Source organism: Prionailurus bengalensis, chromosome B3, assembly GCF_016509475.1.
Source record: "Prionailurus bengalensis isolate Pbe53 chromosome B3, Fcat_Pben_1.1_paternal_pri, whole genome shotgun sequence".
NCBI lineage: Eukaryota > Metazoa > Chordata > Mammalia > Carnivora > Felidae > Prionailurus > Prionailurus bengalensis.
The window spans coordinates 59,478,951-59,494,366 of NC_057355.1; the positions used below are offsets into that span (position 1 = coordinate 59,478,951).

At 40.2% G+C, this 15,416-nt stretch overlaps 1 protein-coding gene and 1 pseudogene across 3 annotated transcripts in view; both read right to left on the reverse strand.

The window, feature by feature from the left end:
- Positions 1-11,918, reverse strand: part of GOLM2 (golgi membrane protein 2) — a 105,787-nt gene extending 93,869 nt beyond the window's left edge. Inside the window, exon 1 of one of the 3 annotated variants that reach the window (XM_043555548.1) lies at positions 11,262-11,918. In XM_043555548.1, the coding sequence (XP_043411483.1) occupies positions 11,262-11,588 (327 nt within the window). In that variant the 5' untranslated portion in view covers positions 11,589-11,918. The remainder of the gene's footprint in view (positions 1-11,261) is intronic. The other 2 variants (XM_043555546.1, XM_043555547.1) reach the window with 2 other exon arrangements.
- On the reverse strand, positions 148-736 carry LOC122468716 (annotated as a pseudogene).
- Positions 11,919-15,416: the final 3,498 nt, after the last annotated feature.

Here is a 15,416-nt window from a genome sequence, read left to right on the forward strand (position 1 = left end):
AGTATATAATTAACTTTATAAGAAACTGCTAAGCAGTTTTCCAAAGTGGTTGTACACTTTTATACTCCCACCAGCAGATAAGAATTGTAGTTGTTCTACATCCACACTAATACTTAGTATTGTAAGTCTTTTTTACTTTTTTTTTTAATGGTGAAAAAGGTTATATTTAGATTTAGCCAGCTGGACTCAATTTAGATGATCCCAATTTTGTTGGCAACATCCAAACCTTTATAGTCAGGAGCCAGTTGAACATATGCCTTCTTTTCTCCATCAGGCCTGATTATCAGAGTGTTGACCTTGGCCACATCAATGTCACAGAGCTTCTTCACAGCCTGTCTGATCTGGTGCTTGTTGGCCTTGACATCCACAATGAACACAAGTATGTTGTTGCTTTCTATTTTCTTCATGGCTGACTTGGTAGTCAGGGGGAACTTGATGATGGCATAGTGGTCAGCTTGTTTCTCCTGGGGGCTCTCTTTCAAGGATATTTCAGCTGTTTGGAGATGCAAGGTCTTGGGCCACTGAATGTAGATGATGTGCAGATCTTTTTTGCGTGTGACTATGGATGCCTTTCAGCACTGCTATCTTGGCCTTCAAAGCCTCTGCTTTGGGTTCAGCTTTGGAAGAGGCAGGGCTTCCTTCATCACCTTTGGCACCATCCTTGAGAAAAGACTGTAAGTCTTTTTAATGTAAGTCATTTTAGGGGTGCTTGGGTGGCTTAGTCAGTTAAACATCTGATTCTTGATTTCGGCTAAGGTCATGATCTCACAATTCATGAGTTTGAGCCCCACATCAGGCTCTGCACTGATAGTGAGGAGCTTGTTTGGGATTCTCTCTCTCCCTCTCTCTATGCCCCTCACGTGCGCACTCTCTCTTTCAAAATAAATAAATAAACTTTTAAAAAAGTGTAGGCCATTTTAATGGATATAGAGTAATGCCCCACTGTGGCTTTAATTTGCATTTTCTTGGTGACTAATGACATTGAGCACCTTTTCATACGCTTATTTGCCATCACCAGTCTTCTTTGATGAAAAATCCATTCAAATCTTTTGCTCATGTTTAAAAATTGGGTTGTCTTACTTACTTACTTACTTACTTACTTATTTATTTATTTATTTATTTATTTATTTATTTATTATTGAAGTATAATTGACACATAATGTTACATTAGTTTCGAGTATATAACATAATGATCAGGACAATTATGCTGTGTTCATGACAGGTATAGCTACCATCTGTCACCAAACAATGCTATATAACACTACCATTGACTATATTCCCTATACTGTACTTTTTAATCCCTTTGACTTACTCATTCCATAACCAGAAGTGTACCTCCCACTCTTCTTCACCCATTTTCCCCATGGGTTATCTTCTTTTTATGGAGATTTAGGAAGTTTTTATACGTTCTTAAATAATTTTTCTGTCTGTTAAGTATACTGTGAATATGTCTTCCAATCTGTGTCTTGCTTTTTTTCTTTTAAAAAATAGTGCTTTTTGAGTTTTTAATTTTGATGGTCTGATTTACCAATATTTTTCCTTACGTTCATGCTTTTTGTGCCCTCAAAAATCCATTCCTATCCTAAGTCACAAATATTTTCTCTTGTGTTAACTTCTAAAAGATTCATAGTTTCACCTTTTACATTTAGGTCTGTGATTCAAGTTAATTTTGTATATGTTGTAAGGTGGCAGTTATTGTTCTTTTGTGTCCCCATTCCAACTTTGTTCTTTTTTTTTTTTTTTTTTTGTAAACTGCTTTGGCTATTCTATGTTGTTTGCATTTTCAGATACATTTTATGTAAAAAAATTTTTTTTTTAACATTTATTTATTTTTGAGACAGAGAGAGAGCATGAACAGGGGAGGGTCAGAGAAAGAAGGAGACACAGAATCTGAAACAGGCTCCAGGCTCTGAGCTGTCAGCACAGAGCCCGACGTGGGGCTCGAACCCACAGACCACGAGATCATGACCTGAGCTGAAGTCGGATGCCCAACTGACTGAGCCACCCAGGCGCCCCTTCAGATACATTTTAGAATCAGCTTGTCAGTTTCAATAACAAAAAGTCTGCTGGAGTTTTTATTGACGCTTGTATTAGTTTTTTCCTAGCGCTGTCATAACAAAGCACCACAAACTCAGTGGCACTTAAAACTTAAAACAAATGAAATTTATTTCCTCATAATTCTGGAGGCTAGAAGTCTAAAATTAAGAGGGCCACACTTTCTCTTTGAAGATTCTAGGGAAAGATCCTTTCTTTCCTTTTTCTTAGCTTCTAGTGATTGCTAGCAATCCTTGTCATTCAAGGATTATAGATTTATCACTCCAGTCAAGGCCTCCATCAATTCATGACCTTCTTTCCTGTGTGTCTTTGTGTAACCATGTCCAAATGCCCTCTTATAAGGATATAAGACATTGGATTAGGGTCCACACTAATCCAGTAACCCATAACACTATGTATCAGCACTATGGACTATTAAGAACCCACAGGAGGGGCACCTGGGTGGCTCAGTCGGTTAAGCGTCTAACTTCAACTCAGGTCATGATCTCATAGTTCATGGGTTCGAGCCCCGCACCCAGGCTCTTGCTGACAGCTTGCAGCCTGGAGCCTGCTTTGGATTCTGTGTCTCCCTCTCTTATCTGCCCCTCCCCCACTTGCACTCTGTCTCTCTCAAAAATAAATAAGCATTGAAAAAAATAAAGAGCCCATAAGAAAAAAATTTTAATCTGCTCCTTCCTCAAGGAACTTAAAATTTTGTTGAGAAGACAACGTTAACATACAAGAAACTACTAGTGAAAATGAAAAACAAAATAAATAGTGTGGCTCAGTCAGTAAGTGTAAAGAGTGTATAAGGAAGGAAAAGCATGCCCTGGGTCAGAAGTCTCGGACACAGATCAAAAGCTGGGCAAAAGATGATAGAATACATACACAGAAAAGAGGTAAGAGACTAAGAAAAGGAACAAAAGTACAAAAAACAGGAATTAACATGACACAGAAAGGCAGGTGGGAAGACAAAAGTAAGCAAAACAACATGTCTGTATCACACTTTGAGTCAGGAGATAGTGGGAGACAAGGTAGTTAAAGCCACTTCATGGAAGACATTAAAGGTTAGACATCATAATTAATGCAGTGATATAAGCCCTCTGAAAGTAAGGTTTGAGGAAGATCAGATTTGCTTAAGGGAGAGAACAGAATGAAAGAAATAGAGACCTAGGCAAGGAGACTAGTTAGGAAGCTACTGCTGCTTCCTTTTCAATCAATTCTCTATTCTGCTACCAGAGTGATGTTTTTTAGCTCAATTTGATCAAGGAACTCCTCTGTATGTTGAATCACTGAATATGAGATGCTAGGAATCAAAGACGACACCAAAATTTCTAACCTCCGTCTTTTTTTTTTTTTCCTAACTTCATTCTCAATAATGGTTGCATGATCAAGAAAGTATAAAAGGAATATAGTTTGGAGAGGAAGTATGAATTTGTATGGTTTATGAATAATTTGAAGTAGCAATTAAATTACAGCTAGAATTTGGCAGATTATGACTGGTGAAACAGAGGCAAAGGCAGGAATTACCAGGTGCAGCATGTTAGAAGAACTGTAGAAGGCTGATCCTTAAATCACAGAGGAACAGGCAGGCCTCCAGGGAGCCTGTTAAGGAAAATATGGGAGGAGTGAACTAAGCCTAACTAAAAATGGACCAGGAAATGGGGTAGGGGAAAAAGTCAAACAACCAGGACCAAAGGGTGAGGCAGGTAGGCTGGAGGTGGGACAGGATGTTGGGCAGGAACTCTCTTCATCCTGGAGAGAAGGCAGGATGTAGCTGTGGAAAAAGGAAGTAGATATGGAATAATAGTGGCTAATACAACACTTACTAAACATTTCTTTCTTTTTCTTTCTATCTCTCTTTCTTTCTACTATATAGTAGGCATTATTCTGAGCATGTTAATGATTTATTCATTTAAACTTTTAAGAATGAGAGGTAACTATTATTGTCCTCATTTTACAGATGAGCAAAGTGAGACAGAGAGAAATTAAGTCATTTGCCCAAGGTTATACACATACTAAATGGCAGTGCCAAGAGTCGAGTCCACAGTAATAGACATCCACTGTGCCAAGGTTTTACATATACACATTTCGTATGTGTCTGAGCGTTGTATACACACACACACACACACACACACACATGCTAAGGATATTTTTTGGAGGAAAAAAAAGTAATATGTTTCTCATCCTCCTTTCTGGCACATTACCTTTTCCCTATTTAAACAAAGGTATATACTGCCTCAGGGAAGATTGTGGTTGTTAAAGGGAAAAGAGACTATTTATTATTCCGCTTCAAACCTCAAAACTGACTTTTTATTTTGCATTTGTAATAATGCAACAATTTGGGGGAGGTCTGTTTCTACATTATAATGACTCCTTTTAATTATCAAGAACTTGACTTGGCTCATGTGGACCATACAGCTTTAATGTAAATAATACATTGGAAGAATTCAAGTTCAGATCAGAAAAATGCTCTTACACACAGGAAGGAGAAGGAAGGCCCTTTCTGACACAAAGAGGAAAAAAAGGCATTGTGCGTGTCACAGATTCCCCCCAAATCCATATATTGAAGCCTCAAATCCCAGAACCTCAGAATGTAACCTATTTGGAAATAAGGTCTTTAAAGAGGTGATTAAGTTAACATGAGGTCATTAGGGTGGGGCCCTAAACCCACTGTGACTGGTGTCCTTCTAAGCAGAGGAAGAGATGCCAGGGACTCGTGTGCAAAGGGGAACAAACATGTAATAACAAAACAGCAAGAGGCAGCCATCTGTAAGCCAAGGAGAGAGGGCCCAGACGAAACCAATCTCTTGTACTTCAACCTTGGACTTTCAGACTCCAGAACTGTGAGAACATAAATTTCTGTTGTTTTTACCAATCCAGTCTGTATCATTGTATATGGGAGTCCTAGCAAACTAATACAACCCTCTAGGGGGGACTCCTTTAGGAGAAGGCAAAAAATAAGATAAAATATGGGGGAATCCCAGGGAAGTAGGGCTTGCTTCTTACTTCACTGGACAACTTAAGCTCCCTTAAGTTATTTCTGTATTCTAACAGGTTGAAAATGGCAGGATAGTATAATAAATTGGAAGAAGTCCAACATCACTTTTCTAATTCCTTTGGAGCAGGGATTCCTAGATTTCCAAAGCTAGCCTGACAGTAGCAGTGAGCACACCTAGCACCTAGATCTTAGTCTCTAATACTATTTTCCAATAAAAGGAACAAAGACTCCTTAGAGAAACTGCTGATTCTAGGACTGGGGCAGGAAATATATAAGATGACCTGGAAGCATCTTGTAGTGCCAGAAAGCAAGTGGGGAGCATGTCACAGTGATGGGTATTATGTCAAAAGGGATACAGAAGGCAACTCAAAGAACTCCCAGTGGTAAAAATTATAACAATTTGAGCAAAAGAATAAATACAATGGCATTGGATTATAACTTAAAGTATAAAATAAATATCCATGAGTCCATACTAATATAAATAAATGATTGAATAAATTAATAAATGAAGGAAAAGAGACAAAGGTCCACACAGATGAATTCCAAATGATTTATGTAGATACTCTGACCTTAAGGAGGTAGAGTATAATTCCCCACTAAGTGCGGGCTGCACATAGCAACTTCCGTCCAAAGAGTACAGTATGGAAAAGGAGAAAAAAAGACTAATTTTATGGTACTTTACAGTAGAGAAACCTGACAAACAGGCAGAGAAACCTGACAAACAGATCAAGCCAGGTGATCAAGGTTAACATCAACAGTGATAAGTCATTTTGAGAGATATACCATTAATATGATGTAATTAAGAATCACACTTTACCTCTGTGGTCTTCTTCCCCAAAACCATAAAAACCACAATCCCAGTCTAATCCTGAGAAAAGCATCAGACAAGTCCCAGTTGAGAAATATCTGACCAGTAATCCTTAAAACTGTCAAAGTCATCAAAAATAAACTGTCAGAACCAAAAGGAACCTACAGACACATAATGACTAAACGTAATGTGGTACTCTGGATGGGATCCTGGAACAGAAAAAAGACATAAGGGAAAAAATGAAGAAACTGGAATAAAATATAGACTGTAGTTAATAACAATGTATCAAAAGGGGTTCATTAATTATGACAAATGTACCATAGCAATGTAAGATGCTAATAACAGGAAATACTAGGTGTGGGGTATATGGGAACCCTCTTGCAATAATTCCATGTATCTAAAATTGTTCTAAAATAAATGTTTATTAAAAAAAGAAGAAGAGGGGCGCCTGGGTGGCGCAGTCGGTTAAGCGTCCGACTTCAGCCAGGTCACGATCTCGCGGTCCGTGAGTTCGAGCCCCGCGTCGGGCTCTGGGCTGATGGCTCGGAGCCTGGAGCCTGTTTCCGATTCTGTGTCTCCCTCTCTCTCTGCCCCTCCCCCGTTCATGCTCTGTCTCTCTCTGTCCCAAAAAATAAATAAACATTGAAAAAAAAATTAAAAAAGAAGAAGAGGGGCGCCTGGGTGGCTCAGTCGGTTGAGCATCTGACTTCGGCTCAGGTCATGATCTCACGGTTCATGAGTTCGAGCCCCACATCAGGCTCTGTGCTGACAGCTCAGAGCCTGGAGCCTGCTTCAGATCTGTGTCCCTCTCTCTCTCTCTGCTCCTCCCCTGCTCACATTCTCTCTCTCTCTCTCAAAAATAAATAAATGTTTGATCTCGCGGTCCGTGGGTTCGAGCCCCGCGTCGGGCTCTGGGCTGATGGCTCAGAGCCTGGAGCCTGTTTCCGATTCTGTGTCTCCCTCTCTCTCTGCCCCTCCCCCGTTCATGCTCTGTCTCTCTCTGTCCCAAAAATAAAAAATAAACGTTGAAAAAAAAATATATTAAAAAAAAAATAAATAAATGTTTAAAAAAATTAAAAAAGAAGAAGAAGAAGAAGAAGAAGAAGAAGAAGAAGAAGAAGAAAGCCTGAGCAAGGGACTACCTTGCCAACACTCCCTATCCACACATCATACCTAAGGCATCTCAGCAGGGCAAAAGAACTTTTGGTGTGGAACATCTGTTGGGAAGAGGGGAGTATACAGGGGGTGATGCCTCCATAGGATCATGATCTCCAAAAAGAGTAAAAGTACCTAGTGTCAGGCATCTAAACACCACTGTTGATACTTTGATAAAGACACTATTGATAAGATAAAGACCACTGACCCCCAAAATATGCAGAGCTGAGGTCACTACCCACATTGCCTTGGGAACATATGAAACTTAACCCACCCCTCAGACACTACCCTGACAATGAGAATGTTAACAGGACACCTTAGGATGCAATTAAGGAAATCTCAACTTGACTGAAACAATAAGGAAACATTTTGTATCTCACATAACAAGTACCAATATTCTATTGCAACATTCTACTCCATGATGTTCAGTGCCTCATTCATTCTCTAGCTAACTCTCCTGGCACTCTGGTTGTCTCCATTTCAGGTATCACATGCAGAAGGCACAACATCTGGCAGCAGAAAAGACCACCTCTTCAAGTGAGACTCTTGAAGGATTCTTGTCAGATATTTTCTAGACTGTCTCTCAGTATGAGTCTGTCTGATGCTTTCTTGTGATTAGACTAAGGATTTTAGATTTGGGGTAAGAATACCATAGAGATGCAAGTGCGATTCTTTTAAGGAATTAGGAAACTTCCCCTCACAACTCACCAGCCACACATCATAAGCTCCTTCCTAAATTAATCAGTAGGAAGAATAATGAAATTACCATAATCACTTTAGACCAATCAGGACTTACTCCTGAATCACAAAGGCAAGTATGATATACCAAACAAAATAGGGCTGGTCTGCAAAAATGAAGGGGGGTGTGAATGGATACTGAGCAGGCCACCACCAGTGTCTATAGGTAAAAACCCTGAAAGGCAGAGCCTTTACTCAAGAGAATACATTAAATGAACAAATCTGTTTTAAAATAGAAGACACACTTTTCATTGTCCAATTTACTTCTTCCTCCAACACTATCACCACCCAGAGGGAATTTTAGATCTGTTATAGAAAATAAGAAAGTTTCAGGCTTTGTTTTTTCTACAATCTGATTTGTAACATGTCAAGTTTGATACTTCTAATACATGTGATCTCAGATCTGTATAATACCTAGGTAAGTACTAAGCTCTCCATCTTACAGATGAGGAAATGAATCCAAAGTAGTTAAATAACTTGCCCAACATCACAGCTAGAAACTGAATTAGATTTCTAAGCTGTATCTGCAGTCTTCAAAGCTTGAAATGTTTTTTTAAGATACCATATACTTCCCCAGATATCAAGGGAGTAGAGGCAATAAACAAAAGACCTCTAACAGATAAATTTCATCTACAGCTCATCTAGACCAACATGACCCTTTCTGTTAGCAGCTCAAAGAATAAACATGCATACACACTCCAACAAAGATGCTATCGCTAGCTCAAAATATGAAACTGACACACAAGTAAGAGATTTAGATTTGCGAGCCAGTTGCATAACATTAACTAAACAGAAGTAGTTAAGATACCTAGGGCAACATTTCTCAATGCTTTGCTGGATTCTTCTGTACCATGATAACAAGTAGGCCATGAAAATAATAATCTGTGATCAAATAAACTGAGAGACTAGGTGAAACAAAATTAAACAGCCTTATTAACCAACAGATTTCTCAGAGCCTTTATACACCAGCAAGCATTATGAACTCTAAGAAGAGTATATTCTACTTATAGTATTTACAGTGCTTTAGGTTTATTTATTTATTTTGAGAGAGAGCGAGCGAGTGCAGAGGAGGAGGAGAGAAAGAGGGAGAGAGAGAATCCCAAGCAGACTCCTCACTGTCAGCTCTGACTCAAACCATGAGATCATGACCTGAACTGAAATCAACAGGAGGACACTTAACCAACTGAGCCCTTCAGGTGCCCCCTCTACTTACAGTATTTAACATTTATCTTGAAAAAAGCTCTTTCCTTTTTTAATCCTTACCATTTATAAACAATTCCTAGGAAAGTATTCTGTTTAACACCATTTTGAGAAATACTACTCTAAGGGAGGCAAAGGCAAAGGCCCAAGAATACAATCCATTATTAGGGGGCTGGAGGCAAACAAACAAACAAACAAACAAATCCAATAAAGAATACAGTGAAGAAGGTAGGAAGCAAATATGGATAATTCAATATTATAGAAGCAAGAAAGGAGATGGTTTCTAAAGAGACAATCAACAAAACTAAACTACTGAGATATTAAATACATTGAGAATAAAAAGTGTTTCGAATGGACTAGGAAAACTGTCACTTGTGACCTTTAGGAGAATAATAGCTTCAGAAAGGGGGAGAAAAGAAGGATGACAGGCAGAATATAAAAGGTTAGGATGGAAATGATAAAAGAAGTAGATGAAGCATTTAGAGACCACCAATAACTGTAGTTTAGCAGTGAAAGTAAAAAAAGAAATTGGTTGGTTGGGAGAAGGGAGCATATAGAGCAATAAAAAAAAAAATTTAGAATGGGGTCACATGCACCTGGTTGAAGGTAAAAGTGAAACCATACTGAAAGAAACATAATAACAGATCAGTAGATGGAAGAAATGGAATCCAGAGTATAAATGACTAGAAAAGACATCTTTCCTCTCAGCTTGGAGAGAATTTGAATAGCAATGCCTAGCCAAATCTGAAGACCTTCTTTTAATACTCAAAAATTTCATAGATTTCTTCCTACTCCACTCAAGAGAATTTTTCAGTCTTTAGAGTTCAGTGTATATAGCAAGGGAATGAATTTGCTGATCTGTTGCTCCTGTCAGAGGATGTCTGTTGTGGGGGAAAGCAGAGGGTTACAGAGCTGCAGTTAACTAAGGGCCCCAATCTGCATGTAATAAGAAGGTGTAGGCAAGTGACAATAGGGAAGTTGGGAGCTCATGGGATTTTAATTTATAATGACTTACTATAAATGATTTTTATATACAAAATAAAAGCTTAGGAACACACAGAAAACAATGTGAAGATTACCAAAGAAGGGTCTAGAAAAAAAAAAAGGCATCTACTTAGCCCACCCATAAATTTCCACAACTCTGCTATACCAACAGAAGTGGCGTAAGTCATAAATTTATAATGTAACTTCAGGGGCGCCTGGGTGGCTCAGTGAGTTGAGCGTTGGACTCTTGATGTCAGCTCAGGTCATGATCTCATGGTTCCTGAGTTCGAGCCCCGCGACCAGCTCTGTGCTGACAGTGCGGAGCCTACTTGGGATTCTCTGTCTCTCTCTCTCTCTTTCTGCCTCTCCCCTGCTCATTCGTGGGTGCGCGTGGACACAGGCACACACACACACACTCTCTCTCTCTCTCACTCTCTCTCAAAAAAACCAAACATTTAACATAAAAAATAATAATATAACTCCAATATGCTGGTGAGAAAAAAGACTAGTAGCAGGTCTGGTTACAGTACAGCTTTAAACTTTTTAAATTTAAACTTTGTATGGCATTCCATCTGCATAAAACACCAACCCTAAGAGCTACTTAAGCATGGAAATTTTCATTTTTATTTCTTTCAAGAATAGCAAGGACACTGGCATGAGATTCTGTTGCTTATAACATTATTATAGATTCTTCCTTTTTGGTTAATTTCATCAACAATTCAAATTGAGTACATAATTTTGCATTAACTATGCCAAAGTCACAAGTGTGGCTCATATACGGCTCCAGGGCCCATTTATCATAACGTTTTGATCACAAAAAAAAAAAGGCTGTAGCATCTGATTCTTCAACTACTTAATATATCCACCTACAGAGGTTAATAAAAATCATACTGCTTAAAATATACATAGGTACAGGAGTCTGAGGAGGCCCATTCTTTAAACGAAGAAATTAATATTGATCAGTGTGCACGGAATAAGGATAAGGCAACAATACCTACACCAAACCTGGCAGTCTCCAGATTTGTGTATCTGTAAACCTAAGGCAGCCACATAGGCCAGATGACTGCTACTGCCAGCTCAGCAGCTGAGCTTGGAGAACAGGCGGTATCCACACACAGGCCACATTTGAGAACCAGAACTTGTGGCCAGTTTCGCCTGGTAGCGACTGGAGAACGTGGCAGTGATAAACCGGGAAAAGTCTGATAGAAAAAGGGTTACTGGCGGTAAGAGGAGCCTCCAAGGCTGCAATCCCGGAAGGCATAAAGCAGCCGCGGTAGGCTAATGCCCCTACGCCGGGTTAAAGGAAAGTAGGAGGACTGAGAGGAGAGGGCTCGTCCTTACCTTGTCATCCTCGCATCTTTTCCCCAGGCCCTCCCTGGCCTGCAGCCGGCTGCTGAGGCGGCCGTAGTCGGCCTCCTTCTGGTCGATCTGTTTCTTGTGCGAGTCCACCAAGAGCAGGAGGTCCGAATTGCGCTTCTCCAGGCGCCCACGGGCCACCTCGGTGCGCTGGACCTGGCCCTGCAGCTCCGCCACCTCCTCCTGAAGCAGGACGTGGCGGGAGGAGATACTCCAGTAGTTGAAGGCGAGGACCGCGATCACCACCAGCAGCACCACCAACACGAAGGAGGGCAGGCGCCCGGCCCGCCGGTTAGCCCCGAAACCCACCATGGGGTCGAACTAGGCTGTGCCCTGGGGCCTCGCCGCGGACACCTGCGGCCAGAATCTCAGGCCTCAGTAGCTGAGTTGCCTGGGGGACGCGGCCCCAGGGCCGGCCGAAGGAGGAGGCGGGCCAATCTGCCTGCCTGAGAGCCGGAGAAGGGGGCGGGGCCGCAAGCCGCAGGCCCCTCCCCGCCCCCCCTCCTCAAATCAGGCCAAAGCGTGTTCCCAAAGCTTTGAAAACGACCCTGCACAATCCGGGTAGAACCAGGAGAACCCAGCCGCCTGCACCCGGGACCCAACACCTCAGGGCTGGGGGGCGGGGAAAGGTGCCGGAAGGGGGCGGATTTAACTCTGGCCCCGCCCATTGGCTGGATCCGGGTCGCTTAGGGGGCCATTGCCTAGTTTCCGCCGACGCCCCCTCTTCTCGCGAGAAAGTGAGTTTCTCTCGCCCTTTGCAGTCTTATCTCGCGAGTGTTATCTCTGTTGGGAAGAGTGTTGTGTTAATTTTGGCGCTTTGTGTTAGCTCTTGTACCTGAATTCGAATCTCTTCAATTTTTTACCCTGATTGCCTTGACCCAAGGTCCAGGGAGTGCCTACCCTACCCTGACTCTCGTGCGAGTTTTCGTCTTTGAGGACATCTGCGGTTGCGACCGCTTTGTAGGGATAACAGTCGGTGAGATGCGGCAGAAAGGGCGACTAGAAGGGCTCTGTACTTGCTTCAGTAGATAGATTTTCTCGTCTGTGCTGACGATGTGGAGAGTAAACAACAAATACCATAAAATAGTGGTGCTCCCAATATTACAAAGACAAATCAAGAAAAACTAAGCTTTATAACTGAACGGGGTGGTGCCAGCCAGGTTTCCAAGGTTACTCCTTGCACGGAAGGGAAGAACTTCAGAATGTGTGAGTTCTTAAACTTACTGCTGCTTTTGCTTTGAGACAGGCTTCCAAATAGAAAGTCCAGAAGCTACCTCAATGGATGATAACTAATGCTATTACTGACAGCACACTCTGAATTAGAAATAGCTCTTTTACAAATTATTTTTGCATGCCTAGTCTCATGTTATCTTCTCAACAACACAGTTATACAGATGAGGAGTCTAATACAAAAAACTGTTCCAGAAACTTTCTCAAAGTCCCTTATCTTGTTTGGGACTTGTTAGACATGGAGCCAGATCACTGTTCCCTTAACTTCATTGCTCTTTGCATTATACCAGGCTAACCGTTGCTATACGTTCAGCATTAATCACCGTGAGGAAGAAAAAGCCCCACCTCTTTTGTTTTTTCTGCAGATTTCCTTTGTCGTGGCATAAAAATTTTTTTTTAAGTTATTGGCTGTTTAAGGAGAAGATGGAGTTGCTTTATTTTTCAAACTTCAGTTTCAAGAACTTCCATAAGAATAAAATCTCAAGAATGAAAAAAACTGGTATTTTCATTCAAATCAGGGCAAAAAGACTTGTCATCTTTGAATAATTATCCTATGCATCCTGTCCATTTCAAAAATGAAGTAACTTCGGGGCGCCTGGGTGGCGCAGTCGGTTGAGCGTCGGACTTCAGCCAGGTCACGATCTCGCGGTCCATGAGTTCGAGCCCTGCGTCAGGCTCTGGGCTGATGGCTCAGAGCCTGGAGCCTGTTTCCAATTCTGTGTCTCCCTCTCTCTCTGCCCCTCCCCCGTTCATGCTCTGTCTCTCTCTGTCCCAAAAATAAATAAACGTTGAAAAAAAAATTAAAAAAAAAATGAAGTAGCTTGCCTAGAAGTTAGTAGCCTGAAAGAATTATTGCACCTTTAAGAGTGATGATTTCTCTCTCATAGTTACATAAAAACAAGTAATGCCAAAATTATTAATCTTTAGTTCACATCAAACTTGAATTCTTTGCTCCAGCTTCATGAGATCACATAAATCCCCTTCACTCTCAAATGACAAGCAGACTTTGGCAAAAGGGAGCAAAGCAAAAATAGAAGATCATTGACTATAATGGCCCTTCCCATGTATCCTTTTCCTCAACTTCATAATGGCCTTGCCTTGTGTAGCCAGCAGTTGAAAATTAACTATAAAATAGTATTAACTGCTTAGATATTACTCTTGCAAAAATGTTTTCATTTTTATATGGGATTCTGACATATAAAAATTTAATATTGTACAAAACACATTCACATACATTTTTTAAATAGATGCTTAAAAGAACTATTTGTTTCTTAGTCCATTATTCCATTTTACACATGCAGAAGTAATGTGCTTAAAGTGATATGTCTGGCAAGTGGCAGGGCTGATCTTAAAAACCAGCCCTATTTTGACTCTGCCCCCAGGGAAAAAAATTTTTTATTCCATTTTGATGGTTACCTCTTCAAGCTATTCTCTCTACTAAAGGAACCAAATCCACATATCATCATGACAGTGTATAAGCACTTTCCTATAGATGGTTCTGGATTAGGCATTAAACAAATGGAAGTAAAAGTCAATTCCTTAAGCCAGGTGATCAAGGTTAGCAACAACATTGATAAGTCATGTTATTAGTATGTATCCTTGATATGATGTGATGGGAGCACCACTCTGTGGTTTTCCTCCCCAAAACTCTTAACTCTAGTCTAATCGTTAGAAAAAATATCACACAAATTCCAATTGCCTCAACTGGACCAGTAATCCTACAAAGTGTCAAGGTCATCAAAAACAAGGAAAGTCTGAGAAACTTTCACAGGCAAAAGAAGCATGAGGAGACATAACTACTAAATGTAATGTGGTATCCTGGATAGGATCCTAGAACAGAAAAAGGACATTAGGGGAAGATGAAGGAAATTTGAATAAAATATGAACTTTAGTTAATAATAATGCATTAATTGATTGTTATAGATGTACCATGCTCATATAGGGTGTTAATAATGGGGGAGATTGGATGTGAGGTATATGAGAGTTCTTTAATATTTTCACTATTTTTCTGTATTTCTAAAACTGCTCTAAAATAAAATTATTTTTCAAATACCAGTTTCTATCTTTTGGAATATCTTTTAGGTTATAATGTGTAGACATAAATATGTTCATATAGCTGAAAAGGCAGTATAATCACAGAGAAATAATGTTTTAAGATTTATTTTCAGGGTAAGCATCTATTATAAAGTGGCAAGTAAGGTTGAATAACAGGAATTTTGTGTTTAAATTGAGTTTTCTTTAAGGGCAACAATCATGTCATTTATTTCTCTTGTGCAGTCGAGACCCTTTTTGAGCTCAGAACACTATTTGGCATATGTCTTCAGTTTATGTTGACTCAAAAAATTTTATATGCTGCAATTGAGCAGAGGAGTAGATTATTTTATAGCTTATTCCTCAATATATCTTTTAAAGATTTTGCTTTTAAGCAATCTCTACACCCAACGTGGGGCTCAACCTCACAACCCCAAGATCAAGAGTCACATGCTCTACCAACTGAGCCAGCCAGGTACCTCATTATTCCTCAATATTTATGACTTTGGGTAGGACTAGATTAGAGAAGGTGGCAGCTCATAGAAATACAAAATAGACAAATATGTTAGGCAAGTTCTTTCCATTGCAAATGGGAAAAAAACAACAACCAAAACTGGTTAAAGCAAAGAGTTATATATATTTTAGAAGCATACTGGAATAGTCCATGGTAATATTGAAAGAGCAACAGGAACTGGGGTACCTATAGGGAACTCAATGCTTCCGTAATTCAGTCTTTTTGTTTCTCCCCCTGCTTGGCTTTATTCTTTATTTCTTCAGATGGTGCTTTTCTTTGCAGACAAGAAATATGGCCCCAACATCTCCAGGGTCACATCCTGCTAGTTCCATGATCTGAAAAGCAAGGGAAGTCTGTCTTCTAGC